Below are 19675 nucleotides of genomic sequence, written 5' to 3'. Positions count from 1 at the left end.
CTGGATTTTAGATCCTCATGGGTAGATTCAAGTGGTGCATGTTAAAATAAATATTGATTTTGAAGTGATTTTTTAAAGGATGTCATAAATGCAGGCTCCAGAATCCTTTCATGTTGAACATGCAGACTGACCCACAGTGATTTGATTAGTTATTGAACTTGGGCCTGGTTAAACATAGACTGTTTAGAACTGTGAGATGTGTAGTGAGAGGACCCAAATGCAAGATGCAGGGAGGCAGAGTTCCAATAACAAAAGGCGAGCTGTTCATTTAGGCTGTAGCGAGAGCCAAGAAACTAAATAGCAGAATTCCAAAAACAAGGCAACAACATGGGAACACAGAGAGAAGGTACGACTACAGGCAGCTCAACAAAAGACCAAGGGGATGCGGGACAAGTTATACACAGAAGGCTAATCAAGGCAGGGAGTAATATCAGCTGTACAATCAGCTAGATGAGGACAGATGGGAAGTAAAAGCAACTGTAAAACACAAGAGGCAAAGGATTACCAAAGTAAAGCAGGAAATGAAGAATAGACAAAAGAACACACTGGATATGTATAAGCTTGACAGAAGCAAATATGAAACATTAACCAGAAGTAAAACATGACAAGTACTTAATGCTCAGAAAGCTCAGGAATCAATGAAAATCAGATCCTAAAAGCTGAGATGTCAAACTCATTTTACACTGTGGACCACATGCAGCCCACTTTGAGTGGACCAAACTCGTGAAGCTCTCCTCTCTGTCAGTGCAAAGACATTTTATTACACATTTAGAACCTGAAACACTTTAATATAAGGAAATGAAGTGCAGTTGAAACAATGCATCTCAGTTTTTCTTCATGATGAAGAAATGATGCTGAAGTCTGTCGTCACTAATCTTTGGCCTTAGATTTTAAGACATACATGTGTAAAATTAAAGAAAAAGTCCTGTTAGCTCCTGTAATTATAAAACTGAACATTTTTGTTAAATGACAGAATGTCTTTCTATCAAAGATTAAAAAAAAAAAAACCAATAACTTTCTGTCATTTATTTACTTTGGTGTGTATCAGTGGCCACGAGGGACATTTTTATTAGTAGGAAAAGCTCTAAAATCTACAAAAATATCGTTAAAATCCCCAAATGTATGCTTTCCTTTACACTTTACAGTGCTGTCCCATGGGCCAGACTGGAGTCTTCAGCAGGCCTCAGGCCTCATGTTTGACACCCCTGTCCTAATAACATTAAAGAACAGGACAAATCCTGTCATATTATAATTTCTTGCTGGAATCTCGTGGTACGGTTAAATAATACGTTTATACTTACTGGCTAAACAAGAGCTGAACATGACCTTATATCTGTGTGTGTGTTTGTACCAGGCTTGTTTCACACATTAGCTTGCTGAGGTGCTATCTATTAATAGCCAACTCGTACTACTAACTGTTGTTGAAGCCAGTCTTGATTTCAGTCAGATTTGCTTTATTAAGTGATCCACAGAGCAGATAAAAGTACTTGTTCATATCCATAGGGAAGAAAATCTGCTAACACAGCTTTTCTCCTTTTTTATCAGCTTACCTGAAACTACTGAATCAACAAAATGGCATTGGTCTCTCCCCCACCTCTACAACAGCCAAACCACACACTACTACAGTGTTTCCTGTTTCCCTGCTGTTAGCTTTGTGACAGCGTTGTTTAGCTAATTCAATTTTTATGTTTTCTTAATGTAAAAAAGAGAATTTTCCTCATACACAAAAGAAAGTTCAATCCTGCAGTTTATCACAAACCTGACATAGTCTTTACTCACCAGGACGGTTATGAAAAATTGTAACAGGAGAAATAACTTGTAACTATAGTTAGATAAATGTAGTGGGGTAAAAAAAAAAAAAGCACTATAAAAGCAATATTTTCGTTTGACTGTTAAGTAGAAATTGAAAGCTCAGTGAAAAACGCCCACTCCATTGCAGCAGGAGGACCTATAATAGGCACTTAAGGACAGTACTGGAGTCGACGTATTTTTGCAGCTGATAGTTTTATAAGAATTGTGAACGTAATGAAAGCCGATAACCACTTTAGATGAAAAAATGAGCATTTTGTTGTCCATGTGAATGAACACACAGGTGCTTTTCCTTGGATGAGCTAACGTCATTTAGCGGTTCAGCCATTTTTATGATGAGATTCATTCTTAATAACTTGGAACACCACGTTTCCTGCTGCGTTGCTCTGCTCTCCATCGTCATATTCACGCTCTCAATACAGGCAGAACAGACAACAATTGTACATACTACTATAAAACAATGACTAAAAATACCTTGGGCTTCATGTCGCCCCCGCTAAGGGAAAAAACTGCAAAAACTCTCATTTGTTCATTTGAGTAATGGCTGCTACAGCAAAGCTATTTTTAACTTTTGTTGTTTTACATTTTGGGAACAGAAGCGTTCGACCAGAAGGAAGAAACTGGAACTGTCTGGTGTGCAGGGATGCTGTGGTTAACCAGTCAGCCTGTTAGACCACTTAACAGTTTGATTGAGTGAGTTTGTGTTATTTACAGATAAGAATCCAAACCACGACAACAAAGAAAAGGATAAAACAGATTCAATAAAAGCAGGATAAAATGAAATCATCGTGGTTTTATCAGTGCGGAAACAAGAAAGCCTTCTCAAACATGGGAGTCGCTGGGGCCCCTTCTTGCACACAGCTTCACAGTTTGCTTTAAAATCAAGCTTCGGATCAACAACTATTCAAAGGCATTAACATTAAACACACTCCACAATCTGACCTTTAATAATTTAGTATTTAGTATTTATTTATTTATTGTCATTGTCAAGAACAATGAAATTGCGTTTGGGGCAATAAAAGTAACTTTGTGTTTAGGAGGGCTTTTCCTAAAATCAGTAATTGTGTATTTAATCTTAGACGTGTTCAGCTGTTTATGAGTCCTCACTGAGATAATAAGACAAAGCTCCTTGTGTTTGTTACCTTCCAATTACGTGTTGCCAACAAGGAAGTTGCAGAGTGCCCTCTGGTGGACACACTATGCAGCCTCAACACTCGTAACATGGTTAAAATATTTTTTCCACCTCAATTTCTTACCTTTTAAATTTTCATTATCAGTCCCGACTCCCAACCAATATATTGATCAGGCTCTGATTTGTGTTATCAAAATCATTTGTACTAGCTACTGTTTCCAAGGTGTCCAGAATATTATCTAAAAGAAAGTCAGGCTTAATTGGATTTATCAAATCTATCAAAAACATTTTCCCTCAGTCACTGTGATCACTGTTGAGGGTGTTATGAATGATTTTACCTTGAATCACATGCTTCAATAACGGCTTCGCTTAAGAATGAATACATTTCCTACCTCCCATTTACAGTATGTGCTGAAAGATAAAAGTAGGCATACATATAAACAGATCATGGGAGATGTGCATTCATCATTTGGAAAAAAAACCCCTCATATTTTGGTGTAAAGGTAGAAATAAAGATAAGAGGAGTTACCGCTCTGTGCTTTTTTCTTTTTCTATTTTTTAGGAGAATGTAGTCTCTATTAAATCTCCGTTTCGTAGCCTTTGTAGGGTTTTTCATGTATTTTTTATTTTCAGCCAACACACTTCTTTTCAGCGTCTCAGTCTTATTCAGGTCAGACTGCAGTCATCAGGGCTGAACAGATATTTTCCTTTTATGTCATTATCGTCGTAGCCAGCACGTAAATCTCTGCGTGATCTCACCATGATGCATCTCGTGATTTCAGCGTCTTTTTATGTTTGTCAAACGGAGATTGTGCGCTTTCTGTGTTTTCATTGGGCTCGACTTCACCAGAGACATCCATGTCCAATTCTGAATTTCTCATTTGTTGCTAAAATCAGCTGTGACGCCTCCCACATGTCTGTGTCCAGGAAAGCTAGCAGCATTACTGGAGAGTTTCCACTCTCTGCCTCCACGGACGGAACTGCTGTTCTCTCTGGCAGAAAGTCACCGACTCCCCAGAGCTCCCACAAATCTGCACAAAAGATGATTTCTACCCTGCAAACAGTCCACACCAGTGCACAACCAAACATCTATGAGCAACCACTTAATCTCTAAAAACTTCAATCATCAACTTAAATTTTAATCACTGATATTTGCTTTCTGTTTTGTTGTATTATTATTATGCAATGTCAAAGCATACGAGTGAGCTCATAGCACTGAAGCTTTTCGCTTTAATCTCTAAATGTAGCATCCGGTTTTCAGATTCCTCTAAAAACCCTTTTTAAGCTAAATTTAAATCAAACTGACAAAGCAGAAATAAATAACCACCAATACCTGAACCTCTGCTTTTTTTCTTTCTTTTTCTTCTTCGTTTCTTGCTGTTTTCACAGTTGAAGAACAAAATGTGTCTCTCAAAGATATTCGACATTCACAAGACCGTGAATGTTGAACATCATCACCCTACATTCATCAACAACTTCAAATGAATGTCAATGTTGCTCCATCCATCTCTGGATGTTCATTGTTTTACCAATAAGTTTCCTGCATTAGTGCATTTACACATTTGTTTCCTGCTACCTGGCTGTAGCATGCAGACCAAAAAGGCATTTTAACCATAAATCATTTAATCCCTCCCAGTTTGATTTGATGGTTTCAAATGTCAAACCTGTGCATTGTTAAATGTCAGTTTTACACATTTTAACTTGGTTTCCATTGTGGTTAATCTAATCTGAGCCAGACGTTTTACAGTCTTTTTACTGACAAAAACAGTCCCATGGCCTGCGTGTCACAGAAGCATAAAGTAGTTAAGCCAAGGAGCAATGGTGAGGTGTTTATTTGGTAATGGAAATAGTTGTACTCCAGCTTGTTGTGTACATCATCTGCTCTGCTAATAGGTGATGAATTTGTTTGTTGTTCTGTTTTGCTTTCTGTGCTTTCCTCTGCTCACCCTCTCGTCTGGTAATGTGTTATCCCGCAGTGACTTCATTAACACCGGGCGTGTTTGTGTGCAGGGGCTGTACCCGGGCTCAGAGGAAGGCTGGCAGGTTTACAGCACGGCCTCGGATCCCGACGGCAGGTGCATGTGCACGGTGGTCGCCCCGGCACGGAACCTCTGTAAACGAGACCCTCGGAGTCGACAGCTACGCTCGCTGACCGAGCAGGTGCGTGTGCATTTGTGAGTGTTCGTCTCGCGCCTTGACGTTTCAGTGGTCAGCATTGACATGCGGCACGGGGCAGAGGCGGTGTACTGGAATGAAAATATTCACTGGACTGTCTCTTTGTTTTGACACTTGCAGAAACACACATGAACAGACACACACGGGCTTCGCTGACAGATGTATTCCTGATACATCAGTAGCCAAATCCTCTGTAGACTGCCAGTCATTCAGCATGCCAAAAGAGTTTAAACTCAAAGAAACGCTGACAGATGGGTGGGAAAGAAACACTTTGTTCTGTGTTGTGGGTGCAGCTCAGCATACGACCATACAAGCGTGTAACTGCTTGTGTGTGTGTACATGTGTACGGGGCTATTCAGTTCATGCCTGTGTCCTAAGAGAGGGTAATAAAAGTGATTTGTGACAGAAATTGATGAATTATTGAACGGCATCAAGTAAGCAAACATTTCTGAATGCATTCGCTATTCTCAGCCTCGCACACGACGGCACGTTTTCTCACCAACGCTGTAGTAAACCGGAGCACACCAATGGCAATATCACAAAGATTACTACTCTTTTTGTCCTACACTGGTGCTGTTACATCCTGTTCTCGCTTCACACAAAACGAGAGAGAAATGAGAAAAAGGTAGATGAACACTATCAGAAATAACTCCCTCTTCTCTCCTCGCTCTGCTCTTGTTGAGAGTCTTTTGTATTTATGAATCTTAATCAGCTCAGCATGTCTGTGGAAGTGACACCTAGATCCCGCTGTGAGTTTGTGTGCGGTGGTATGAGCGCTTATTTTTTATTTTTCTATTTTTTTTGCTTGTCTGGCCTCCACAGAACGTGTTGTACAGGAGATGTGTGGGCGGGTTTGTTTGTTTGTTTGTTTGCATATCACTCCTGAATATCTGGAAATATCTGGGTCATTTTTATAGTAGATTTTTTTAAACACTTGTTTTTCATTCAACATTAAAAGAGATTTCAAGTGTGTGGTACACCCTCTGCCTGGTTAATGAGACGGGGCGTGAGTGGGGGTTGTTTTTTAGAGCAGGACACGAAAGGAGAGGGACTTCTGTTTAAATGGACCTAATGAGATCTAAGAGAGGGGAACTGCTTTTAATTTACAAAGCATATTTTCCTCACACTCTTTTATTTATCCATTTTTATTTATTTACCTATTTCTATTTTCAGTTAGGAGCTAAAAATGTTACGTGTTACGTGTAAAAAATGTTTTTTAATGTGGTGCCTACAACTTTTATGAAACAACAATAATAATAATAATAATAATGATAATGATGATGACGATGATAATAATAATACTAATAATACTACTAATAATAATATATTCTACTACTACTACAACTTTAAAAACTCTCACCACCTTCCTTTAATACAGAAAATTAAAAACATATACACAATTAAATTAGTAAATAAAATTAATCAATTATTTAAATGAACAATTAAATAAAATAAACACATAAAACCACAGAACAATAAAACTGCCCACCATACTGTTTGCAGTTTAAATTTTGAACCACATGAACAGAATGACTGTATTTAGCACTGCCAGCCTGTTGGTCACTGCTTTAGACTCAAATATCTCGACCAGTTTGGAAGAATTGCTGTAACCCTTGCTGCAGATATTCACGGACCCCAGAGGTTATCTCGGATAACTTTGGTGATCCTTTTGTTTTCATCTTTTAACATTCGAGATCTGTTAAATCTGCCAAAAAAAACCCAGCCTGTTAATTTTGTTGGTAGAATTTAACTCCAAGGATCACTGTGTCACTGTACAGTGCTGCAAAGTTTACATCCAGAGTTGCTAGCTTAATTGTAACTCTGTCCCTTTGTTGCATATAAACATTATGTAGTATATTATGTATACTTTGGGGTTTTGGAGTCCCATCACTATTAACCACTTATATATCAAAGGTAGGGTCAGGTGACTAAAGCCCCATTCACACAGTGCCAGAGACTGGTTAGTGACCCTTTTTGAACCACCGGTTGCTAGCAAAATGTTTATACTCTGGTCTGTTGGTGAAAACCTTCTAATGATTGCCTTTATCACCAGCAGATTGCTGTGGTCACCAATAGTTTGTATGGACCTTGCTGGCATGTTAGCAAACATTTGCTAGCTACTTTCTGAGAGGTAGTAAAACTGTGAAAAGTGCGACACAAACTGTAAATGGAGACTAGTTGTCTTCAGAGTAAAAAGTCTGCCCTTGAAATGTGTTGGAAACAGCACTGTGGCACAACTTTTAGATTAAAGCGACCATTTACAGTTTGTATTGCACTTTTCACAGTTTCACTACTGCTTGAAAGTAATTTCAGTCTTCCATGCAAACAACACGTGACTGTGGCAGCCTGCTAACGACCAGAGCAATCGGAAAGAGGTTTGTGTTGCAACCCTCTATTTATAACTGATTTCTCTTAGAGATTGTCAGCAACGTCCAGAAACCACTTGGCAACCAGTTGGTGAATGCACATTTTTTCACTTCACAACAGGCAGTTGTATCATGTCCAGCATGGTGGATGGCTCTTGAGGAATATGCACATGACATCACACGAGAAACCTCTAGCATAGTGCGTGAATTCTGCCAGGGTAGTGTTGTCTCAAGTTGAAAACAGCAAGCTGTGAAGTACTTAATAGCAGCTACGATATTCTTCTTCAGTGAAAATGAAAATTTAAAACAATCACCAATGAATCCCTGAACACCTGTAACATCAGTGTCTGAAAACATCTGCAGCTGTTAGCTAACACTGGCATCACTATCAGTTCTGACAGCTTGTCTTCCTCCTGCTGCCTCCTCCGTCTTGGTTGGTGGCCCGTGTCACTACTAGATCCATAAAGGTGTAGACCTAGATGGCATTGCATCACCAGGGGTGGGTACTACAAAGTAAGATTACTGGGCTAGCAGGCTTAACATCAGAGTGTACTCTGTCAAGAAAGTGGCTCACTTTTTACCGAGCTAATTCACCATGGTAACTTACATTGAACACATAACCTGGTCAGGAGCAGGTTCTTTCACTTACGGCATGTTTTCAGAGCAATATATATTATCTGCGTAGAAAATGGAGTATTTGTATAAGTAGTTGTAAACCTTACTAATGTCAGGAAAGAAGCCAAGGTGTAGGTTAAAGCAGCTCAGACTGTGTGCTGCATTGTCATTAAAATGGGCATGTATTGATTTTGTGATGCAAAAAGTGTATAAATGGTTTTATACTTGATTTAAATTCACTTAGTTTTACACGGGTAGAATTGCAGCAATGAGAACACAGCGCATACTTTAAGTATATCTATTCAATCAATAAAAATAATTTTACTTTGATCAGCCAGTAAACTGAAGCAATTTCCACATCTTTATCACATCTTTCCACTCAGTATATTAGGCTGTGGGACAGTAAGCTAGTCTCAGAACTCTAATATGCAGCAACCACTTTAGAGATAACTAGCAGCACTGAGAGCACACTCAGCTGTAAAATTATGAACGCACATTAAAATGTTTATTTTAAACGATTAGCTAAATACATAAATAACCAAGTTAATGATCTTCTATAGAAAAGATCTGTTATTCTATTTGCTGTTGTTTTTAGGGTCTCTAAAGAGACCAATTTATCATCATCATCTGATAACTCCTCTGACTGAAGCAGGCGTTGCTCATAGGGATCATTTTGTGTGGTAGAAGGGTCAAATGCTCATTGATTGTCATTTACAAGTCGATAGCTAATGAGCATACTCCAGATAATACTTCTTTCTGAAACATAGAATTATCAACATTTAAAAATTGATCTAATTTTTTATACATTATGTTTTCCATAGACTTCCATAGGATTTTGTGTCCCCTCTGTTGGCCATTAAAAAGACGAATTCCACATTGGTTTCACTTTTCAGACCTGGAATCTTTTCTGCTGTCTGTGCTACAGACAGCAACTACGTGGTTCTTCCTGCTCTTTCATTTCACAATAAAAGTCCCTATATACATATACATTATAAAATATAAAAAATAACATAAAATAATAAGTAAATGATTATTGAAATACAGCATTTGTTTTGTTGGTTTAACATTAACACTCAAACCAGCGTGCAACAACTTTTTTTTGTCTTTGCTATACTAGTTACCATGGGGGGTTAAAAATTCAGTGAACTAGCCCTTTGTTTGTCATCATATCACCACACAGCCATATTTGTAGGCAAACAACAGGTGTTTGGAAACAAATAACAGGTGCCAGTAATCAGACAGCATCCAAAGCCAATCATAAATATTAATGGAAGGGACAAACAGTAATCACTGATGGCATCAGCAGCATTATGCATATGCGTGTGTGTGTGTGTGTGTGTGTGTGTGTGTGTGTGTGTGTGTGTGTGTGTGTGTACATCAGGTCCAGAACGTGAGTCAGTCCATGGAGGTGGTTGACCTGCGGACATCCAGAGACCTGCAATATGTTCGAGACTCTGAGCCACTGCTGAGAGGAGTGGATGGACGGTTACACACTTATGTGGCCAGTCCCCGCAGTCTGACAGCTAGGAGCCTGCAGGTAAACACACACACAGAAACACACACACAAACAGACACACACACACATACACATCAAGTCGCATACAATGCAGACAGTCGCTGCAGGGAACATATAACCTTTGGTGTGAAAACATTGATTTCACGCATGCCAAGCTGAAGTTTCTTGCCTGCTCTCAGACACGCGAGCATCTTTCATCAAGAGGACAAAACTTGTCTTGAAGCTGTCAATTTGCTGGCTTCATGTCTGCTGTGTTAAAGTGTCGCACAGCCTTTTTTCTGAAGGTGCCAGTAAAACTGCAGCATCACTGCACACATTAAGGCTTCAAGCTGTCATAAAAAAAAAAATCTGTCTGGAAAGAGTCTGAATTTTAATATTAATGACCAGATTAGAATAATATTGACACACAAAAGCACAGAACATTTTTTCTGCATTTGTCTTTTATAGTTTGTTCCTTGGTACTTTAAATTTGCAGGAGAGAAGATAAGATTGCCTTCCTGGATAAGTATTGTGTTTTACTGAGGGAAATCTGAATGTATTTCACTTTCTAAATTAGGAGTACTAATCTCATTAGGCTTGGTGCTTTCTGCCATGATGCCACTGGCAGGCGTCTGTGCCAACAACAAAACATGGGGAGGGGTAGTGAAAGATTATTTCAAGAGCTACAGAGAATGACAGGCCGTGGATCTCAGGAGGGAGAGTTGAATGATCTAAACAGTTAAATCAGCTGTGAAACGGCTTCATTTGGCAGCTTAATGACACTGAAGTGGAAGCCTAGCATAACCCAGCTCACTGTTTACACATGGATGTAACTTTAAGCAGTGATTTAGGGACTTTCATCTCACGGAAAAGATAGGCAAAAACTATATGGTAAAGTATGGTTGACATTTTTCCACATTTAAGGTTTGTTAATCTGCTGCTTTTACAGGTTTTTTAATTTATATTAAGTTGATCAGAAACGGATGTAAATGGATTTTATGAATGGAAAGTGATGTGAAAAAGTAATTATTTTCTTGTGTGACTTTAGATAGACAGATAAAAGTAATAAATAAAACAGCCAACACATTTGAAATATGGAAATGTGGTCAAAAATCATATTATTGTGCATTAAACAGCTGCTGTAAAGTGGTCGGTTTAAAGGACCTCCTGGAGCGCTCTGACTGAAGGTGCTACTGGTGATAACCTCCTGGGCATGGCGTGGTCATGTTAGCTTTAAGAGCATTCTTCTCTCTGCCACAACAGTGCTGAACTGTTTCAAATTCAGACGTGACCACAGAGCCTTCTTAATAAGTTTTCTCTGTTCCTGTCTGCTGTGCGGTCTCCTTCCTCCCAGCAGGCCAAAGCATAAACAAAGCACTGGCCACCATCGTATTGTCCACACTGCACAGCAGGAGTGGAAAGGCCTCAGCCTTTGTCTCTTACTGTACCCCGCCTCCATATGGTTCTTCCAGTCCAGCTTATTATTGGTCACACCAAGATACTTGCAACTGAAGATAACTTTCACCTCGATGCCTCAAGTGTCATTTATTGTCATTTGTCATTTATTATTTTTGTGGTTTTCTTCATATACCACACTGCAATACGGCCAAACATCTCGACTTTGTTCTTGTCTGTCCAATAGACATTGTTCCATAAGTCTTGTCTAGATGCAGCTTTGCAAACACGGCCATGCTCTGACATGATCCAGTGCTAATTTCAATTCACACAGTTCTCAAATGCAGTGTAAAATAATGAAAAAGCTGTCATAAAACTGCACAACCCCATATTCACACACACAAATAACAGCCCTATATTACAGTGAACAGAGATAAACTAATACAACAAGCATGAAAACAAATAACTAACAAATGTACATAAGTTAATAACATTAAAGGTTTATCTTAAAACACAATGAGAACAAGTTCAACAGGAAGTTATTACTATTTCAGTTAATTGGACCATGTATATAAATGTAATAAACTGATATAATAGCAATCAATCTTAAAAATTGTTGGTCAGTGCTACTATTCACAGAAGTAGATTTCTACTTAAAAATAATGAGTATTTTTACAGCCAAACATTTGAATTATTTGCTCTTTCTATCAAATTACCTCACTTCCAGCTTTGAAAAGGCAACATGGGAGGAAAAAAATGCTTAAAAGAAAGGTGACATAAATGTCAAATAGAAAATGTTTAAACCTCAGTTAAAAACGATACAGATCCAAAGTAAACATTGTAATTCGACAGTCATTTTGAGGGGTCACACACAGCACACATTATGCACAGTAAATTAGATCACGGGGCCAAACTGTCAAGCTCTGCTGTAACGTCTGCAAAACAACATTCGTGCAAACACCTTGACTTTGGCACGCAGCACAAATTCGGCTTGCTTCTGCATCCTCTTCCTGAAAATGAAACAAAATGTCACCTTTTTGACACAGTGGGGGAGACAAAGCATGCATCGCAAATAGTCAGAGCAGGACTTCCCGGGAGCGCTCTGAGGCTCACAGCTGTTGACAAAAAAAGACAACCCGATGGAGGATAGCAGCCAAATATAAATCAGGTTTTTTTGTTTTGTTATGGACGGAGTTCCAGAAAACTGAGCACACCTCGTGGCCTCAGTTGTTGCCATCTTTAGACCATCTACTTTTACTCTACTGAAATACAGCCTTTCACAGTCATAGTACCTTAAAGGTATACTTAATAGATGAATAAATGCAGAATAAACACAGGGAATGGCATTAACCTACATTCTAATCTTGGAGACCTTTTGGATTTTATTAAATTTAGATTTTATAACAAAATGTAAATAAAGAACAACGAACAATGAGGCAAGCAGCTGCAAGGGCATTTATGTGCACTCAGCTTAAGTTTGCAGAATTTAACGTTATTATCCATTTTTATTCGTGTTTATTTAAAGAAAACTTTTTTAATACAGCATATTTACACTGGAAAAGGAAAGAAAAGCTGTGTAAATTTGAAGGAAGCCTTTTTGACTCAACTAAGCGGTGAACTGTTGTATCAACTTGATTCAGTCAAGTTTAGGATCACTGATCTAATTGTGTGTTCAGTGACTAATTCAAATGAAAACACTTCTATTGTCCTGTTTGAATGGCTAATGAGGTAAGGCCTGTGCTAATTCGGATTAAAACTGATAATCTACTATTGGAAAGGTAATTGCTTTTCCACCGTGCTCTCCAACTGAGAGGTGAACTTAGACAAATATTCACACACATGTGTGTATGTGTAGCCTCAGGAAGTATAACCTAAATTCAGTAGGTGATAGCTGATCGAAAGACTGCCATCCCAGTTCATTCAGAAGCTTGATATCTCGGGTTATATTTGTGAAATATTTGCTTGCTCATCTTGTCAATGTCAGTAATTCCAAATTTACAGGTGAATCTTTTCAATAAATTCAGTTCAATTTTATTTTTATAATGCCAAATCACAACAACAGTTGCCTCAAAGCATTTAATATTGTAAAGTACAGACAAACCTCAACATTAAGGCGACCCTCAATGAACAAGTGCTTGGCGACAGGGGGAAGGAAAAACTCCCTTTTAATAGGCTTTGGGATCCGTCTGTCGTGACTGGTTGGGGGTGGTTGGAGGAAATAGGACAAAAGATCCAGTACTTCACAGTCCTTCATTGGTTAGTTTGTCTTATCATGGATTTATGAAATATACATTTAATATTCTGTGGTCCCAGGACGAATAGTTTTGTTTTTAGTGTGTACAAGAAATAACCCTCCACAAACCATCTTGTCCGACTGTAATCCTCACCATAACCCCAAACCAAGTCTTCATATTAGAATTCATTAATAATTAAGAATTAAAAATATTTAATTCATGCGGACTTTGTCTACAAAAGGGACGCAAGCTCCACACTGTGACTGTACACACAGATTTTTTTTTGCCTGCTCATAAAAAGCAGTAGAAGTACACACACACACACACACTAACCCTTACTTACCCCAATAGGGCATATTACCGCCTCCCCATAAATCCATTCTGCCTTTCATCTCTTGCCGAGCATATCTTAACAGCTGGGGGGGGTCTGTTTTTAAGTTTTTATATAGTTGGTTTATGCATACGCGTGCATGTGTGTGTGTGTGTGTGTGTGTGTGTGTGTGTGTGTGTGTGTGTGTGTGTGTGTGTGTGCGCGCATATGATTGTTGCTCCTGGGGGTTTTCACAGTCATAAGCTTTTGCCTTTGCACTGAGAGGAAAGACTCCTGAATATTTATGTGGAACTTCAGTAAGTTTATCAATAACTAAACAGTATTTTTAACCCATGGAGGAAGGAAACAAGGGTGGAGGGCGGGAGTGGAGAATGGGATGTCAAATGGGAGTCATAAACAGAGAGAGGTGGTGGAGGAAAGAGGAGGAAAGAGACAGGAAAGTAAGCCTTATTGCACCTAAATATTTCTTGGTGGGAGGGAGGACATGAGAGGACTGTGCAAGGAGAAGTAAGAGGGAAAGTAAAGGTTAAGCAGAGACTGGAGGAGAGATAAAAGTGTGAATCAGGAAGGGAGAGATTAGAGAAATCGAGATGAAGGCGGAGACGTGGCAGGGGAGGGATTAGCCAGGTAAAGTGGTTCGCTATCTAACAAACCGTGGCACCTTTGGCATTTTGTCAAAATTGGGGTTTTAATGAATATTTAATCAACTTGCAATTATATGCAAAGAACACTGCCAATATCAATGAGCGGTGATGATGTAGTGAGCTGAAGCTGCTTGGAATTACAGAGTTTTCACGCTGTGCTCTTGTGACATGTAGAAATTGGAAAAATGCGTCGTAGCGATGTTGGAAAAGTATTCAGGTCGTGATTTCAAGACAGCAGGGGAGGGATTAGATACATAAAGTGTTTGACTGACTGCCAACTGCTGACTGTTTCCTGGATATGTTGTTGTGTTTGTGTGCGGGGGTGCAGAGATGTTATAAGAAGATGATAACATTTTTGTCTTCGCTTTTGACACTTCTCTTTATCCTTCTCTCTTTTCCATATCAAATCCAACTCTTTGTTCAGCAAGCTGAAAGAGAAGATACATCTAAGTATCAAGGCTAAAAGTAGAGATATAAAAGTAGCAAATAAAAATTTATTGTCCCTCTTGCTGCAAGCACAATTGTTTCATATGCTATCCATATTTTTATTGATCTCCATTTAAGCTGATTAGAGGGGGGAAAGGGGGCCTTTCTGGCCCGATATGATCCAGAGTGCATTTTTTTAAAATGAGAGTTTTCCTCCATCCATTTTATGCTGCTTATTTGGGTCACGTTGCCAGAAAAGACTTGCCCAGACGTACTCTCTTCCAGCACATCTTCCATCACCTCCTGTGGGACTGTGAAGCGTTCTCAGGCCAGATGGATTGCGCAGTCCCTCTAGCATGTTCTGGGGGCGCTTTCCATTCGGTTAACGTGATTCTCCGCTTCCCTCGCTCACGTCTGTTCCTCGGGGAGAGCAAAGAGATGCGGCGACAGAGGCAGAAATGAAATATGATGTGCAGCATCTCAGCTGCCAAATGCACAGAAAGAATTAAGGACGCAAAGTAAATATTCTTCTGAACCAAACCCAAAGGAAATGAGAGCTTTATGTGTCTCAGTTCATTTCATTTGTCTCCTGCCAACAAGTTTATCAGCAACAGGTAGACCGGGGGGCTGCCTTGTGACACAAGGATTGTCTCAAACATGTGCTCAGTTTTTAGCATCGACGAGTGAACAAAAGGGACAGGTGAACAGATTCATTTGAAACATTCACAGGTGGAAGGCAGCACAACGGGAGATTAAGGATGACAAGGAGAGTAATCAGCCGAATGAGAAACAAACCACCAACCCTGTTACACATGCTGGGATGAGGTCACCCTTACGGGGCACCCTGACCAGTCCGGACACATAAACTGCCTCAAGTGTGCCTCAAAGGGTGGCACTACGCCGAACTACAGCAACTGAAAGAGAAAAATAATGACTGCAAATGGCCTCTCTCACTTTCTTTAACTCATTCGCAGGAGTTAAAGGGTCAGATGTCTCAGCTACGGCCCCTGTTGTCAGTGGTGGAGCAGTACAGACTGGATCTACAGACGCTGGCCACCTTGCGGATGGAGCTGCTTAACCTGTCGATCGTCCTGACAGCCATCCAGGAAGAGATTGGAGCATACGACTACGAGGAGCTTCAGCAGAGGGTCCTGTTGCTGGAGACCAGGCTGCACAGCTGCATGAATAAACTGGGTACGTGCTGGAAAGAAAGCAATAACAAAATATGACTTGTGCTGCTTTTGAAAGTAACTCACGCGTTTGCAATTTGAACATGAAAGCGAAGAACGTGAGCGCGCGGGGGGTGGAAGCACGCAAAGGAGCACTCCGCAGGTTTACACACTCAAAGATTTATTTATACAACGATTCATCAGTCTGCAAAAATGTAACAGTGTAACAGAAAATAGGACCAAGTTTCATCAAGTTGGTACACAATTTGCAAAGTCAGGCCTACCAAACTAGGATATACCCAACTAGTTCACTTACACTAAATGAATCTGTGTAGGTTCTCAGTCGACTGTGAAAGCGACTGGACTTCTTTATATTTGTTGAAAATGTTTCACCTCTCATCCAAGAGACTTCCTCAGTTCTAAAACCAAAATGAAGCGACTCTGAGGAATTTAACTTCTAGCAGGGTTTCTTTGCATCCGGTGACCTCAGTAGTTCACATGATAGGGTGGGTCAAGGTCTCACAGTGGTTTCACCCAAAGCCCCTGGTGATGTCATTTTTAACACCTTGGCTCATGCGATGATGCTCAATAGTGGGTCAAGACTTCACTAAACAGGATATTTAGGGAAAGATGCATACATACATAAGGAAAATCTGAGCTTGAAAAAGATGACATTGGGAATACAAATTAAGAAGTTGGCCTAGCTGACTTAGAAGCAAACAGGACCAACTGGCAAAGGAACAAAGGGAAGCAGAGGAGTACAAAGTGGACATACAACCCAGTATCGTGGCAAAACGTATAATAGACATGCCGGTCCACTGTGTCCATTCCACAATTTGTCTCTCCAAAACATGAAATCGACTTCACTGCGTGCAGAAGTTGCATTACCAGCAGGGGGAGATAATATTTAAGCCACGAAGTCAGTAGTGAGCAACAAATGTATTAAGTACATTCCAGGGTCCTTAATTGGCAGAACAGATTAAGCTAGGCGGCTAATGTGTATATACATGCAAAGGTGTTAATAAAGTCTGTTTAAGCACTTTCCCGTGATAATTTTTATGTTGGCTTGAAATAAAATATTTTCCTCTGCTGTTACTGCAACTTCTGCATGCATGTACAATTCACGTTTTAGAGAGGCAAAGCTCGATGTGTCTGTTGCAAGCTTTGTCATGATATCGGGTTGGAATATGTGCAGCTTTTGCAGAGGAGCACATGGAATAGCTGTAGTGAAGTAAGACTATGGTTTAGGATTAAAGAGATTTTTAGGAAGGATTCTTATTTTATTTACTTGGTAAGAGTTGAGGGTGTTTCTTCAGTAAAAAGAAAAAAAGACGGATAGCCATCGGGTAGTAACATGCGGAGACAGCTATGGGGAAACAGATGGACATTCCCGGTTTCCTCTTTGTGCTAAGCTAGGCTGCTGGCAGTCGCTTCATTTTTACTGGACAGACATAAGAGTGGTATTGATTTTCTCATCTAACACTCCAACGGGCAGTGAATAAATATTTTCCACAAAATGTCAAAGTATTGCTTTAAGAGCAGCAGAGAGTGCTCTAACAACAAAGTCTAACATGGGGACAGAAACAGAAGTGCACCTATTTAGGCCCATTTTGAGGAAAATTGAAAAGCCGGGACACAATAAGCCTGTTTGTGGAAAGCATACAAGTGGATGTTGATGTAGAAATGCATTTTGACATTGGGTTTGATCTAAATAGCTGTCTCTGTTGAGAGCCATTATAACTGATGTTAATTCAGGTGGCTGAAAAGGCTCTATTAAAACTCTCAGTGAAATAACCAACTACACTTTTCAAACCTAAAAACGGTGTTTTATAGTTGGAATAATGTAAATGCGGTATCACTGTGAGTGGGCAGTTTCATTTACCTGAAAAACAAAATGTCTTAAAGTTATTATCTAAATGACTAAAACACCCAAATGTATTCCTCTGTGTTATCTTTTCGAGAAATAGAAGCTGCTTTTTCACAGCTCACGCCTGTGGCGTCAACACATTTTCAAGTTTTTATGAAGCATTGCTGAAGTGAGTTAAGACTGGTGGCAGGTGATGGCTGCTCATAAACCAGCTGGCCAAGTCACCTTGACGACGAGCATTACTCAGACCAATCCGGATAACATGAGCACAAACTGGTGCTCCATCTGCATTATCTTCTCCATGTGGCTGCTCTATGCATAAACAACAGATCTAGGATGGAGGATCTCCGCCTCAGCGTTTACATGGTCCGTTTATCATTTGTTAACAGGATGTGGTCGTCTGACTGCCGTTAGCAACCCCATCACTGTGAGGGCCTCGGGATCCCGCTTTGGCTCTTGGATGACTGATGCCATGATTCCCAGCTCTGACAGCAGGGTAGGTGTACAGTGTGATTTGTCTTTTTTCTGTTTTTTCTTCTTCTTCAGTTTGTTCCATTTATATATTTAAAAAAAAAGGTTTACAGTCAGGGTTAGAACAAGGTTTAGGTTGGGATTGAGGCATTTGGTGGTCTGGCTCGGGGAAAGTCCTTCTAGAAGCAAGTCTCGCCACTCAGTAGCCATATATTTGTAATTATTTGTAACTCTTACAGAACCCCGTACTTACATGTAAGTGGACAGAGATGTTGCTTTAATTTCACTGAAACATAAAAAGTGCAGCTTTAAAAAGTCTGATAACTTGGTTTTGCTCTGACCACCATGCAGACTGCCCTCAACCCTTAAATTATCATCTCTATCTCATGCATTTCACTTCTTTCTGTCATTTATCTTGTTGTATCCTGTTTTTATTGAGTGTTTATCACTATTTCTGAGATTATTTAATTAATTACATTTATTTATTTATGGTTGTAGCTGGAGGAATGTTTGTTTGTTTGCTGCTGGGTATTTAAATCTCTGCAAAATTCATGATGTTACAGAGTCATTATTACTCAATCCAGAGTGATGTCTTTGACGGCCCACCAGAGCAGCTGAACAAACTAAGACCAGTGAAACTCTGCTGTCACATGTGGGCAACATGACTGGCTAATAGTTTCCTGGTTTATATAAGCACCTTTTCTGGTAGTACAAACTTCCTCTGCTTTCTTCTTTAGTTGGAAATGCACCAATCAATTTCCTGGCTGAGGTTCAGACTGGTGACTGGTTACCTTCTCCTGTGCGTGTGCGTGTGGGAGCCGTTCTTTCTGTAAACATGATAGCTCGAAAAGTTTTGAATGAATTCTCATAAAACTTTGCAGGAATGCAGAGTGAGGTCACACATACTTACATCCACCAAGGTCGGCAAGGTCAACTTAATGATTTATTGGTCAAAAACTGACAAAAAGCTCAATACTGTAGAAACTATGATTCTTAGAAACTTAGAAACAAAGTGTAGCATGTATTGTCAACATATACATTATAAAATATCATCTCAAATTTGACCTCTGACCTCTTCTTCAAGGTCAAAAGATTGATCTGAAGGTCAAAGTGATAATAATGCTATATAGAGCTGTGTTTATTAAAACTATATTCCTTACTGCTGTTGTTTGTATTGACAGCATATAGACATATAGGGAATGATATATCTGGATTCTAGATATCATGTTACTTTGGACCTCTGACCTCTTTTTTAAGGTCAAACGGTCAAACTTTCACAAAATTGTTTTTTTTTATTTTTAAATTGTGTGTAAAATGCTTTTGCTTTTGTTTGTATTGGCAACAGTTAGGAAATGATACGGCTATTTGGGGTTTCTTCTGTCATATAGTTTGCATCCAAATATCATGCCAGTTGGTAGATCTGAGATGTGTTATATCTCTAACAAAAGTATTATCAAGTGAAAGAGACAAGCTGCTAGTTAGAAATATGATGTAGTATCATATTATATAATAGGCTCAAGTTATTGACAAATCAACACTCGTTATC

General features: G+C 39.4%; 1 protein-coding gene across 2 annotated transcripts in view; it reads left to right on the top strand.

The window, feature by feature from the left end:
- The window catches only part of LOC113024489 (noelin-2-like), a 39511-nt gene that overhangs the window by 8918 nt on the left and 10918 nt on the right, over positions 1-19675 (top strand). For both annotated transcript variants that reach the window (XM_026171627.2, XM_026171626.2), the window contains exons 2-5: positions 4952-5101; positions 9479-9634; positions 15597-15816; positions 18048-18154. In XM_026171627.2, coding sequence (XP_026027412.1) covers positions 4952-5101; positions 9479-9634; positions 15597-15816; positions 18048-18154 — 633 coding nt within the window. The remainder of the gene's footprint in view (positions 1-4951; positions 5102-9478; positions 9635-15596; positions 15817-18047; positions 18155-19675) is intronic.

Source organism: Astatotilapia calliptera, chromosome 6, assembly GCF_964374335.1.
Source record: "Astatotilapia calliptera chromosome 6, fAstCal68.1, whole genome shotgun sequence".
NCBI classification, from domain to species: domain Eukaryota; kingdom Metazoa; phylum Chordata; class Actinopteri; order Cichliformes; family Cichlidae; genus Astatotilapia; species Astatotilapia calliptera.
The sequence above is the reverse complement of the archived record's forward strand: the minus strand, read 5'-3'. Positions and strand labels throughout refer to the sequence as shown.